At 41.3% G+C, this 14,763-nt stretch overlaps 1 protein-coding gene across 9 annotated transcripts in view; it reads left to right on the forward strand.

Annotated features, from left to right (window-relative positions):
- ppip5k1a (diphosphoinositol pentakisphosphate kinase 1a) overlaps positions 1-14,763 on the forward strand; it is a 171,249-nt gene that overhangs the window by 23,675 nt on the left and 132,811 nt on the right. For all 9 annotated transcript variants that reach the window (XM_034194040.1, XM_034194052.1, XM_034194059.1 and 6 more), the window contains 5 exons: positions 2,449-2,644; positions 5,616-5,706; positions 5,786-5,871; positions 7,515-7,669; positions 7,876-7,977. In XM_034194040.1, coding sequence (XP_034049931.1) covers positions 2,449-2,644; positions 5,616-5,706; positions 5,786-5,871; positions 7,515-7,669; positions 7,876-7,977 — 630 coding nt within the window. The remainder of the gene's footprint in view (positions 1-2,448; positions 2,645-5,615; positions 5,707-5,785; positions 5,872-7,514; positions 7,670-7,875; positions 7,978-14,763) is intronic.

Genomic DNA, 14,763 nt, shown 5'->3' on the forward strand with positions numbered 1-14,763 from the left:
AGCGTTACTGCCAAGCTCTGACTGCACAGGGGCGAAATTATGGTTATATGCTGTGAAATCAAAACGTTTATTTGTCACATGCACAGTTACAAATATACAGCCTGCAATGAAATGTTTCTCTGAATCACTCCTGAAAGTTTGCATTGCTTAATGAACTACAAAAAAAGTATAAAACAGTCATTTAAATCTAGCAAAATAACCAGTATGTACATTTTTGAAATAGTGTAATTTTGCTTCACTAAAACAGATGTGCAAACAGTATGCTGGTATAAGACACGTAAAGCATGTTAACTACAGTAAAATGACCAGAGATATACAAAATACTTGAACCCAACACACACTCTGAAAAAATAGCAGCATGTAGCCAACAAATACAACAGAAGCACAAATCAATGACTCGATCTCTGTTAAAATATACAAAGTTATAGTTTAATGTTCCCCAATGCAGTAGTGTATTGTCAGTGAGAGTACTATGAGTGTGAGGCATGACCTGATTGAGGAGCCTAATGACCTGTCGATAAAAGAATCGCTGTCCTTGTTAGAAGACTGCAGAACTGTTTACCTGACATCAGTAAACAGAACAGTGTTACTCTGGTGGGAAAGGTCTTTCATGACCACTGATGTAGATGTCCTGCAGAGAGGGCAGATCAGATCTGGTACAGTGCTCTGCTGCTTTGATCACTCTCTGCAGGGCTTTGCTGTCTTGAACTTTGTGCCATTACATGAACTGAGTGGGGATTGAGTGCCTATATTGTATATACAATTTGTTCATGTAAATGGGGAATCTTCTTCACAGACTAAAGTTAATTATGGAGTTCCACAAGGTTCTGTGCTAGGACCAATTTTATTCACTTTATACATGCTTCCCTTAGGCAGTATTATTAGACGGTATTGCTTAAATTTTCATTGTTACGCAGATGATACCCAGCTTTATCTATCCATGAAGCCAGAGGACACACACCAATTAGCTAAACTGCAGGATTGTCTACAGACATAAAGACATGGATGACCTCTAATTTCCTGCTTTTAAACTCAGATAAAACTGAAGTTATTGTACTTGGCCCCACAAATCTTAGAAACATGGTGTCTAACCAGATCCTTACTCTGGATGGCATTACCCTGACCTCTAGTAATACTGTGAGAAATCTTGGAGTCATTTTTGATCAGGATATGTCATTCAAAGCGCATATTAAACAAATATGTAGGACTGCTTTTTTGCATTTACGCAATATCTCTAAAATCAGAAAGGTCTTGTCTCAGAGTGATGCTGAAAAACTAATTCATGCATTTATTTCCTCTAGGCTGGACTATTGTAATTCATTATTATCAGGTTGTCCTAAAAGTTCCCTAAAAAGCCTTCAGTTAATTCAAAATGCTGCAGCTAGAGTACTGACGGGGACTAGAAGGAGAGAGCATATCTCACCCATATTGGCCTCTCTTCATTGGCTTCCTGTTAATTCTAGAATAGAATTTAAAATTCTTCTTCTTACTTATAAGGTTTTGAATAATCAGGTCCCATCTTATCTTAGGGACCTCGTAGTACCATATCACCCCAATAGAGCGCTTCGCTCTCAGACTGCAGGCTTACTTGTAGTTCCTAGGGTTTGTAAGAGTAGAATGGGAGGCAGAGCCTTCAGCTTTCAGGCTCCTCTCCTGTGGAACCAGCTCCCAATTCAGATCAGGGAGACAGACACCCTCTCTACTTTTAAGATTAGGCTTAAAACTTTCCTTTTTGCTAAAGCTTATAGTTAGGGCTGGAACAGGTGACCCTGAACCATCCCTTAGTTATGCTGCTATAGACGTAGACTGCTGGGGGTTCCCATGATGCACTGTTTCTTTCTCTTTTTGCTCTGTATGCACCACTCTGCATTTAATCATTAGTGATCGATCTCTGCTCCCCTCCACAGCATGTCTTTTTCCTGGTTCTCTCCCTCAGCCCCAACCAGTCCCAGCAGAAGACTGCCCCTCCCTGAGCCTGGTTCTGCTGGAGGTTTCTTCCTGTTAAAAGGGAGTTTTTCCTTCCCACTGTAGCCAAGTGCTTGCTCACAGGGGGTCGTTTTGACCGTTGGGGTTTTACATAATTATTGTATGGCCTTGCCTTACAATATAAAGCGCCTTGGGGCAACTGTTTGTTGTGATTTGGCGCTATATAAAAAAATTGATTGATTGATTGTATTGAATTTTGATTTATGCCATAAAACTCCACACTGTACACCAGTTTGACAATCTGTGATGACACCAGATTAGATTTTGTTTTGATGTGTTTATAACACTATACATAAGTGTTAGTGTCAATTCAGTTTTATTCTTAAAACGCTCAACTTGAGCATTTATTTTTCGTGGTTTCATCATGGCTGTATACATCCTCTTAGATTTGCATCATACACTCATGTATTTCTTGTGCCCTGAGGCAGGCCTTAGTAATGTTTTCTCTTCTCCTTCCTCCAGCCCCCAGAGCAGCAGATCGTGGTGGGGATCTGTTGCATGATGAAGAAATCAAAGTCCAAGCCAATGACCCAGATCCTGGAGAGGCTGTGCAGGTTTGAGTACATCACTGTTGTCATCTTCCCAGAGGACGTAATCCTCAACGAACCTGTGGACAAATGGCCTCTATGCAACTGCCTCATCTCCTTCCACTCAAAGGGTACACTTTGCAAAACACACGTGCAAACCTATTCATGCTTTCACAAAGCCTTATGATTGGGTCTCCACATTTTCCTTCTCATCATTTCCTTCTCATGTATGTACTCTTCATACTCTCATGAAAAAAATCAGATCTGAGTCACATATAAGCACAATTTTGGATTTGGGCCACATTTGACCTGCAGTCTAAACTTAGATGAAATTAGGCTTCTGGTTTTTCTGTCATTAGAAAGTTAATGTAGCCACAAAGAACACATCTACACTATCCATAATGGACAAAGCTGAGTTTTCAAGTGTTGTTGAAATGTGCCGTTTCTTTGACGAAGATAAGTCGCTGCTCACCACATCTCTTCTCCCCAAGTGACTGGGGGATGGGGGGGTGGTGACCTGCTGCCATATGTCACATTCTAGAAAGTGCCTGACAACTGTGCTGCCATAAGTACATTTAATAAGTATGGATCGGCTCGTGTAAGGCAATATAATGCGGCAGTCAGCAAAAACTATTCAAATTGTTTATGAGCTAACACCATTTGCAACGTCAACGTTACCAGACACTTCTAATGACATTTTTACATGTTCAGGGGCAAAGGAAGTGGTTTACTGAGCGTGTTTGTTGCTTGCCCTGTGCTATTACATCAATTAACAATTAGCAGAGCTGGTGTGAAGATTGATGTGATATGATTGATTCATTTTTGTCCCGAGTGAAAAGATGACACGCCCCAAACATCTAAAAATAGAGCCCAGGTTTTAAAATCCTGGATCCTAACCAGGGCTCCAAGACCCCCCCCAGGATGTCGCAGTCAGCTGAAGGGGTATTGTAATCATCTTGCCATCTGACCTCCTAATGGCCTGTGCACCTGTCCATATGAGGATGTAAACACTTTATCCCTTGCATGGGCTTAGGCATGTTTATCATTTGTCAGTAATGCATCCTGGCATGGACTAGTGGCCTTCTGATGATCGTTGACTTTCTTTTTCTGGGGAAATGTGTCAGCTTACTCATTAACAAGGTAAGCACAATTTAACTTGTACAGGCAAAGAGATGTTTTGCTGTCAAGAATGTATCAAAGGGTGAACCAGAAGCCTATTGAAGATGGGTGGCCTTGATCTACAACCCCAATTCCAATGAAGTTGGGACGTTGTGTGAAATGTAAATAAAAACAGAATACAATGATTTGCAAATCCTCTTCAACCTATATTCATTTGAATACACAACAAAGACAAGATGTTTAATGTTCAAACTGATAGACGTTTTTGTTTTTGTTCAAATATTTACTCATTTTGAAATGGATGCCTGCAACACATTTCAAAGTTGGGAAAAGTTGGGACGGGGCAACAAAAGACTGGGAAAGTTGATGAATGTTCAGAGAATACCTGTTTGGAACATTCCACAGGTGAACAGGTTAATTGGAAACAGGTGAGTGTCATGATTGGGTATAAAAGAAGCATCCCCAAAAGTCTCAGCCGTTCACAAGGAAAGGTGGGTCGAGGATCACCACTTTGTGAACAACTGTGTGAAAAAAATTGTTCAACAGTTTAAGAACAATGTTTCTCAATGTTCAATTGCAAGGAATTTAGGGATTCCATCATTTACAGTCCATAATATAATCAGAAGATTCAGATAATTTGGAGAACTTTCTACACGTAAGCAGCAAGGCCGTAAACCAACATTGAATGCCCGTGACCTTCGATCCCTCAGGTGGCACTGCATTAAAAACCGACATCATTGTATAAAGGATCTTACCATGTGGGCTCAGGAACACTTCAGAAAACCGTTGTCAGTTAACACAGTTCGTCGCTACATCTATAAGTGCAAGTTAAAACTCTACCATCAAAACGAAAGCCATACATCAACAACATCCAGAAATGCCGCTGCCTTCTCTGTGCCCGGGCTCATTTGAAATGGACAGACGCAAAGTGGAAAAGTGTGCTGTGGTTTGATGAGTCTACATTTCAAATTGTTTTTGGAAATCATGGATGTCGTGTCCTCTGGACAAAAGAGGAAAAAGACCATCTGGATTGTTACCAGTGCAAAGTTCAAAAGTCAGCATCTGTGATGGTATGGGGGTGTGTTAGTGCTCATGGCATGGGCAACTTACACATCTATGATGGCACCATCAGTGCTGAAAGGTACATCCAGGTTTTGGAGCAACGTCTTTTTCAGGGATGTCCCTGCTTATTTTAGTAAGACAGTGCCAAGCCACATTCTGCACGTGTTACAACAGCGTGGCTTCATAGTAAAAGAGTGCTGGTACTAGACTGGCCTGCCTGCAGTCCAGACCTGTCGTCCATTGAAAATGTGTGGCGCAAAATACCAGTCCTCAGTTCCCAAACGCTTATTGAGTGTTGTTAGAAGGAAAGGTGGTGTAACACAGTGGTAAACAATGTGTGGCACATTATGAAGGGCAAAATATGAGAACGGAGACCCCGGACTGTTAAACAACTGGAGTCGTACATCAAGCAAGAATGGGAAAGAATTCCACCTAGAAAGCTTCAACAATTAGTGTCCTCAGTTCCCAAACGCTTAGTGGCAAACATACCACTGTCCCAGCTTTTTTGAAACGTATTGCAGGCATCCATTTCAAAATGAGCAATTCAATTGAATATTGAAGAGGATTTGAAAATCATTGTATTCTGTTTTTATTTACATTTTACACAACATCCCAACTTCATTGGAATTAGGGTTGTACCTTTTTAGTGGGAAAATAGTGAGCTATTCTTTAACCAGTCACAGTAAATCGAATAGCATTTCCTTTCACATCTGATACAGATGTTCAAAGCATTTTACAGTGATACCTCACTCACTCACGCACTCATCTGCACACTGGGAACAACGTGAGGATTAAGGGCCCTGTTGATACAATTGAACATAGACTGCAGATAACTGCAGAACTTTATCTTTAGAGGTATTAAATGTTAAATTTGTTGTTGTTGGTTTATTTATTTATTTATTTTTCCTGCATTTAAACTAGGATTCCCTTTGGATAAGGCAGTGAGCTATGCCAAACTAAGAGAACCTCTGCTCATCAATGACCTAAACATGCAGTACTACATACAGGACCGGTATGGCCAAATACTTGAGTAATTTTTACATACAAGCAAAAGCAGTGTGTGAAACTAAACTTTTTGTTCCCCCACATAGGAGAGAAGTGTATCGCATCCTGCAAGAGGAAGGGATTGATCTGCCGCGCTACGCTGTGCTCAACCGTGACCCAGATAAACCAGATGGTCAGGCTGTTCGTTTAAAGATCATCAGTGTTTGTTCCTTATGTATAGGTTCTAAAGCTAAAGTTTTTTTTTTTTTTCATCTTGGTAAGAACCAAATAATTTGCAGTGTATTTAAAAAAAAAAAAAAAACTTTAGATTTAGAAGTGTTAAATGATTTCTCTTGTTTTAGTAAGTCCCTTCGGCTGCTCCCTTTTTTGCACTCGGGGTCGCTACAGCAGATCCAAGGTGGATCTGCATGTTAAATTGGCACAAGTTTTACACCGGATACCCTTCCTGATGCATTACACATTGCATGAAGAAATATGGCACGGCTGGGGTTTGAACCGTGCTGCAAACATGCGCACTAACCTCTTGGCAAATAATTTATCTTGTTTTAAGCGTTAATTTCTTATTTTTAAGTGCTCAGTATGCTTATTTTTAGCTTTAACAACCTTAACTCAAGACACTTTGTCAAGTGAAATTATCTGTCCATGCAGCAAGATAATTTCCCTCAGATTTACTGTTTTTATCTTTTTTTGACACCCGAGCAGGGGTGGTGGCCAAGTGGTTAATGCGCTTGGTTTCAGTTCAGAAGGTTCCGGGTTCAAATCCCACCCCTGCCACATTGCTCCATGTAATGTGGAGTTGCGTCAGTAAGGGCATCCGGCGTAAAACTTGTGCCAATTCAACATGCAGATCCACCTTGGATTTGCTGTGGCGACCCCGAGTGCAAACAAGGGAGCAGCCGAAGAGACTTACTTTTATCTTTTTTGACACCCCTCTTTTAGACGATCAGCATGAGAGAAATTGAGTAGTGTTGAAAAAACTTTTAAGATGAAATGTCTTCTGAATTTTGAACATCTCAAATCTATTATTTATGACTGTTTAATAATACCTAAATATGAATATTTAATTTAAAACAGTTAACATGACATTTGTTTTTTTTATATTGTTGACATTCATTACACTTTTAATTTAGAAAGTTTTTGTCCTCTTTGACAAAACAGCGCTCAAGAAAATGCCAGTGCAGCATTCTGAAACAGTTTAGAGAACATGGGTTTTATTTCAGCTTGTGGATAAATATAGTTTGAAGTGTGAATCAGCAACAAGTGTTGCATACTTAAGTGTTTTTATATGAAGGACTTGATATTTAAACCCTGTTTACATATTCTAAAGTAGAGATGGTGTCTGTCGTGAAAGTCATTTTATATCTTCTCCCTCCTTGTCAGTTGTTTGTCTTTTGAATGCTTCCAGTTTCTCTGGGTCACTACAGTGGATCCAGTACAGATCTGCATTGGGCTTTGACATAGTTTTTGTACCGAATGCCTTTCCTGAAGCAACTCCAGTTGTATATGGAGAAACACACACAGCCCTCAGTCTTCCCAAGCGATTTCCCAGCTAAGTATTAATAGAAGTGAATAGAAATGAATAAATCTGTATTGTCCACCAAAGTGGAAAATTCTTTAGCTCACTAACAGAAACGACACAAGTAGCTCATCAGCGATGATTTTTTTTTTTTTTTTTTTTTGCAACAACCAGAGAATGCTGCAGTCTTTAAAGTCCAGAGTTTAAAGTCCTGTGAATTGGTTTCATAAGAGAGACAGATCTGGTGTGATCTCTGTGTTATTTTGGACTTCCTGACATTGGTTTTGTTTGTGTCTCAGAGTGTAACCTGGTGGAGGGAGAGGACCATGTGGAGGTGAATGGAGAGATATTCCAGAAGCCTTTTGTTGAAAAGCCTGTCTGTGCTGAGGACCACAATGTTTACATCTACTATCCCACATGTGCTGGTGGAGGCAGTCAGCGTCTGTTCAGAAAGGTTATTTCTGTAGCTGTTGTGGCTTATTTCTTCTGTCACTGATTTGCTATCCTTCTAAAGTTATAAAACTTAGCAATATTAAGTCAGATTGCTTGGAAAGGAGCATTTGCCATAATTAGTAATTAATTGCAAAATGTGTCCATCTTCATGCCTGTGTGTTGCATGACAGGTTTTCATTGACTCAATTAATTGTGTGACTTGTGCAGATTGGTAGCCGGAGCAGTGTTTATTCACCAGAGAGCAGTGTGAGAAAAACCGGCTCTTACATCTATGAAGAGTTCATGCCAACAGATGGTACTGATGTTAAGGTAGAGCATGGATTGAATATATGAGCAAAGACTTGATAATTTAGTTCTTGGATAGAATCTGGGGTTCCTGACACAATTTAGATCTGTATGTGTGCTTCAGCATCCGTAATGAATGTTGACTTGAAATATCAGTCCATGCTGGTTCATCAAACGCCTCCCACACAGTAAATTTTGCAGAGTAATATCGACTCTGCAGTGAGTCCATATGGTCCAACTATAAATAATGTCAAATCAACAATATCATAGTGTAAATGAGCTATATTAGAGTTGATTGATTTAACTCTTATTTGGAATGGGGCCATACAATGCATCTGTAAAGTATTCACAGCGCTTCACTTTTTCCACATTTTATGTTACAGCCTTATTCCAAAATGGAATTAATTTTTTTCCCTCAAAATTCTACTCTTAGAACCACATAATGGGCCTCATGTATCAATGTTGCGCACTTGTGTTGCGTAAATTTACGGCGTAAACTTGAGTCGCTGTGACGTGTATCAAGCAGTGCGCACCTGCCCATTTCTGGCGTACGCCTGACATGATCTTGATAAATGCGGCGGGTGGAAACGATGGTAATTATAATAAACACGCCCATAAATATTCAGGCTCCGCTTCAGACACACCCTCATTTTACGACATGGAAGCCGGGAAGACGGCAATGAAAAAGAACTCCACCAATCACGACGCGTGCCAATAGAGCGTCAAAAGCGGCTGTCGTATCAATTGTTTTGTAGTATATAATCAATAAAGTGTTACAGTGGTCCCTCATTAATCGCTGGAGTTAAGTTATAAAAATAACCCATAATACGCGAAACCGCGACATAGTGTTATTTTTTACAATTATTATAGATGCTTCAAAGCTGTAAAACCCCTCACTACACAGTGTATACACTTTCTCAATCAGGCATGAACATTTTCTCACTTTTCTCTTGTGTGTAAACACTCTCAAAGTTCAAACCTTAGTAGGAAAATAATACCAAACTGTTTTCAGGCCCAAACATTTGTTTGAGAAATAAAAATAGAACGTTTTCCTATAAATAATTATGATGGCATTTAGAACTAACAAATTAATTTTAACGATCAATGAACGAGGTCGGACACATAAGAAATTATTAAGTGACTCACCAGTATTTCACAGATCGGGCCTCTGCGTCCTGGCGCTGCGCCTTTTTCCACTCACATCTCGCTGCAGCAGGTGTCTGTGTCCATGTGACAAACACAGTTAAGAGTAGTTGTTGGCGCTCTTTTCTCTTCTGGGCAACAAGATTCTTATCAACAGATACACAGAACACTGTAAAAAAAAAAAAAGGCATGCAAAATTGGACTAAATACTCCGCGAGACTCCGAGGCCACGACAGGTGAACGGCGTTATAGCGAGGGACCACTGTATTCTCTTTTCACATGTCAATAATTCTTGACATGTGGATATTTGCTCGCTCAATTAATAAGACACGCCTAATCTGTCAGATTTCTTTATTTTTAAAATGTATTTCTGTATTTATTTTATTGTGACAACCGAATGGAGATGACAAAACCTGGTTGCAGCACGGGCGAATTAAGGGAATGACGAAACTACATATGTTATTATCAATTTCATAGTCTAAAACGCTCATACCACATAAAGTTAAGCTCAGCGCTGCTCTGGCTCCAGGCTCGAAGTCTGGAGAAAAAGGCGAGCAGAGCTGTCTTTGCAGTCAGCGCTGTGACCACGGATCGTGCTCCATAACAATCCCGCAAAGGCGGGATTTGTATTGATTATTATGTAGTATAATCAGGAAAGTGTTATTTATGTAACATATGCATTGATTTGTATAATGGCGCTGTTTATCATGTTGATCATCTTCATTTTTATGTGGATTCCAGCGCTGGTTCATTTTGGTGTATAATTTACGCCACCTCTCGACCTGGTGTATATTTTCAGCGCAGCGTACGCCATCGACCACATTGATAAATGCTAAGTAGCGCAGTCGTTTTGGCGTACACCCCATATACGCTCAAATATCGCCGTACGCAATGTTGATACATGAGGCCCAATGAGAACATAGTTTTTTTTATTTTATTTTTACAAATAAAAAAACTAAGAAATCACATGTACGTACAGTTCATTCCAAAAGTATTTGGTCACTTGGTATTGCATGCATTTTAATTTGTTTATGCTAGGGGTTTTCAGTGGGAGAGTGAGCCCCCCCCCGACACACACACACACAATGTCAATATCTTTGAGTGTTTCTATTTGTGTGTTTTTAAGGAACTGTCTGTGCATTTACACATTTTACACCCCTTTCAAACATTTTAAACGTGTTTTTAAAAAACTTTCTATTCTATTTTTATCTTTTGTCATATTGTAAACATCGTTTTTTAAACATTTAAACATCTGTGTTTTTAAACGTCTTTGGCGTAACTAACACACTTTAACATAAATAATAAGGGATGGGTATTGATAAGATTTTATCTATCGATGTCATTATCGATTCCCTTATAAACACCTCCTGTGAATTTTCTGTGTACTGAAAGTAGGCTTTACAGGTTTTCTATGTCAGTAACATTTTACTGAGTCTTAAAGTAGATAAATTTGAAATTGGTCACTGGATCCTTGATCTCTGGACATATGAGGTCTGTTAGAAAAGTATCCGACCTTTTTATTTTTTGCAAAAACCTGATGGATTTGAATCACGTGTGCTTGCATGAGCCAACCTTGGACCTTCGTGTGCATGCGTGAATTTTTTCATGCCTGTCGTTTGCGTCATTTGCTGGTAAGCAGCCTTTGTGTGAGGATGGGTGTAGTCTCTCGTCGGATTTTCTTTGCAAGGAAATGGCGGAACGACTGGAGCAGCGCGCCTGCATCAAATTTTGCCAGAAACTGGGCGACAGCCAGGTGGAAACCATTCGGATTATTCAGACGGCTTTCGGTGACGATCCTGTGGCCATCACAAAGATTAAGGAGCGGTACAACCGGTTTAAAGACGACCGCACAACGGTGGAGAGGGAGCCGCGCTCCGGTCGGCCATCAGCATGCTGAAATGACCAGATCATTTCCAAAGTGAACACTGTGGTGATGTGGGACCGTCGTGTGACTATCCGAGAAATTGCGGAAGAAGTGGACATCAGCACTTTTTCGGCACATTCCACTGTGACAGAAGATTTCGCCATGAAAAGAGTTGCAGCGAAATTCATGCCGATGGCTTTGGCACGAAGCTGATGGCGGAGCAAATGCGCCTTCGTGTTGAAGTCTCAGAGGACATGTTGTGACATACCCACCTCTTCCACAATTTCACGGATAGTCACACGACTGAAAAGCCACCGAAAGCCATCTGAATAATCCGAATGGTTTCCACCTGGCTGTTGCCCAGTTTCTGGCAAAATTTGATGCAGTCGTTCCGCCATTTCCTTGCAAAGAAAATCCGAGGAGAGACTACACCCATCCTCACACAAAGGCTGCTTACCAGCAAATGACGCAATCGACAGGCGTAAAAAAATTCACGCATGCGCACAAAGGTTCAAGGTTGGCTCATGCTTCAATGCACATGTTTCAAATCCATCAGGTTTTTGCAAAAAATAAAAAAGGTTGCATAGTTTTCTAACAGACCTCGTAAATAAAAATAAACACAATCTGTAGTTTTTCTCAAAAGCATTTCCTTTCAGATATTAATGGCATGAATGTCGCTCCATACCTCTGAGCTGAGCTCACCCGGCTGTGCTGCACGTCAACATCAGTGTAATTCATAAAGAATACAGTACATCTCATTTTGGGAGGAAAAAAATGTGTTGTGTGGGCCGCTGAAGAGGAGGTACTGCTGGCCCACCACCACCAGAGGGCGCCCTGCCTGGAGTGCGGGCTCCAGGCACCAGAGGGCGCCGCCGCCCCACAGGAGCAGCCTCGGTAACAGCTGTCACCCATCACCTGAGACAGCTGACGGCAATTATCACTGGGGTATATCAGCAGGACGGCATCTCCACCTCATCGCCGAGATATTGTTTCTACCAGAGAGGTAACGTATCAAAGCTACGGAGTGTATCTTTTTGGATTTGTGCTTAGTTTGTGGATTACTGTTCCAACGAGAGGTGGAGGTAACTTCCCTGCTGTTCGGAGTCCTGGGTGCAAACGCGCCCCCATCTAACTGTCCTTTGTTCCTCGCCAGCAGTACCAGGTCCGACACGCGGAGGCAGTGGCCACCTGGGAGTTCGGGACTTGGCGGCTCCAGTATTCCCGGGGTCCTGTGGCGGAGGAAGCCGTGTGGTTCCGGTCTTACCTTGGAGAGGCGTCTCCTATCTTCGAGCCTGCCCACACGACACTTTTGTGAATTGACTGTTGTCCATTGCTGTGATTGGTTGTATTCGTTGTGCACATTCACAACAGTAAAGCTTGTTATTTTGACTTACTCCATTGTCCGTTCATTTGCGCCCCCTGTTGTGGGTCCGTGTTTCTACACTTTCCCAACAAAATGTTTTAGTCTGTTGTCTGTGTTACGACGTTTGGAAAGAGGTGTCATTTGATTTAAACTGGGATTTGCTTTGAAGCTATTAATTCTGACCTGACTCTGTCTAGGCAGAGGGTGGTGCAGCATTTGGAGCTGGATGATAAAGAGTCCCATTTAGTGACTTTAATCCGCACAAAACTGACTCACAATTGACATTTTGAAATGGCTTTGAGAGGGGTTAAGAAGTGGACTTGTCGCTTCTGAAAAGCATCGAAGCAGTGAACTAACGAAGCAGTGGGTCGGAGCAGTGCTTTATTGTTTCAAGCTTGAAAGTGGAGCCGTTACAGAAGCAGTTGATTACAGACCTGCTGCAGGGTCTGTAATCAACATAAAGAAATGATCATTTTCCCAAAAAAACACCCTCAAAAACAATGGCTGCTCTGAAGGACCGATAAGGGAATCATTAAGCAAAAAGGCTATGATATTGATGGATCGAATCATTTCTTAATGATTCTCGAAAAGAACTGGTTCATGATACCCATCCCTCACCCCCTCCACCTGAAGAACTTTGGCGCCCCCCAGGGAGGCACGCCTCACAGTTTGAAAACCACTGGTTTATGCCATTTCAAATACAAAAACTACAAAAAATTAAAATTTCTAAAATTTTCTTCCTTAAACTCAAACTCAAAGCAGATCTCTACAACTTGATATAAATTTATTATAAATATAAAAGCCAAGATGATGGGTGCATAAGTAATGAGTCACTTTGGTATAATACAGGGGTGACCAAGTTCGGTCCTCGAGAGCCACATTCCTGACACTCTTAGTTGTTTCTCTGCTCTAACACACCTGAATCCAATGAAAGACTCGTTAGCAGACTTTTAATGAGCCTTTCATTGGATTCAGGTGTGTTGGAGCAGGGAGACAACTAAGAGTGTCAGGAATGTGGCTCTCGAGGACCGAACTTGGCCACCCCTGGTATAATACCTGTAAATAGCAAGTTTTATTGGCAGTTTTCTTCAGACAAGTCAGGGGATGGATACATGAACAAGTCACTGAATATAACTTGGATTGATTTATATTGGTTATGAATAAATACAAACAGTATGGTACTCTATGGTAAATGTGTGTGGAGTAGACGGTTCTCAAAAACTGTGTGACTACACAAGGAGGAAAACAGTGAGGAAAGCCACAAAGACACCCAGACAACCCAGAAGAAGTTATAGGCTTCTGTGGCTGTGATTGGAGAAATTGTGCATAGTGCATGTTTAGCATTTCGTATCCCCAGTTATACAGCTTCATGATGAAGAGGTATAAAAGAAGACCTGAAAGTTCAACTACAATTTGCTAGAAGGTACATCTGAAATGCAACCCTAGATTTGATGTTTTAATGAAAAAAAAAACCTTCAAGTCTTCTTGAATATGATGCCAGAAGCTTGGTGCACCTATCTTTGGGCAGTTTTTTGCCAATTCCTCTTTGCAGAACCTCTCAAGCTCCATCAGGTTGGATGGGGCGTGTCAGTCCAGTCATTTTCAGATACCTCCAGAGATGTTCAATAGGATTCAGGTCTGGTCTCTGGCTGGGCCACTCAAGGACATTCAGAGTTGTCCTGAAGCCACTCCTTTGATATCTTGGCTGTGTGCTTAGGGCCAGCGTCCTGCTGAAAGATGAACCAGCATCCCAGTCTGAGGTCAAGAGTGCTCTGGAGGAGCAGGATCCAGGATGTGTCTGTACATTGCTGCATTCATCTTTTTCTCAATCCTGACAAGTCTCCCAGTTCCTGCCATTGACATGACATGGTGCCTGCTATTCATGCCAAAGAGTTCAATCTTTGTCTCATTAAACCAGCGAATTTTGTTTCTCATGGTCTGAGAGTCCTTCAGGTACCTTTTGGCAAACACCAGGTGGGCTGCCATGTGCTTTACTAAGAAGTGGCTTCTGTGTGGCCACTCTACCATATAGGTCTGATTGGTCAATTACTTCAGAGATGGTTGTCCTTCTGGAAGGTTCTCCTCTCTCCACAGATGAATGCTGCAGCTCTGACAGAGTGACCATCGGGTTCTTGGTCACCTCCCTGACTAAGGCCCTTCTCCCGTGATTGCTCAGTTTAGACGGGTGGCCAGCTCTAGGAAGAGTCCTGGTGGATCTGATTTTCTTTCATTTACAGATGATGGAGGCCACTGTGCTCATTGCAACCTCCAAAGCAACAAATGTTTCTGTACCCTTCCCCAGATTTGAGCCTTGAGACAATACTGTCTGAGGTCTATTGACAATTCCTCTGACTTCATGCTTGGTTTCTGCTCTGACATGCATTCTCAACTGTGGGACCTTATATGTATGTAGACTTATATGTACGTGCCAAATCATGTC

The sequence above is a fragment of the Thalassophryne amazonica genome, chromosome 2, assembly GCF_902500255.1.
Source record: "Thalassophryne amazonica chromosome 2, fThaAma1.1, whole genome shotgun sequence".
Classification (NCBI taxonomy): Eukaryota; Metazoa; Chordata; class Actinopteri; order Batrachoidiformes; family Batrachoididae; genus Thalassophryne; species Thalassophryne amazonica.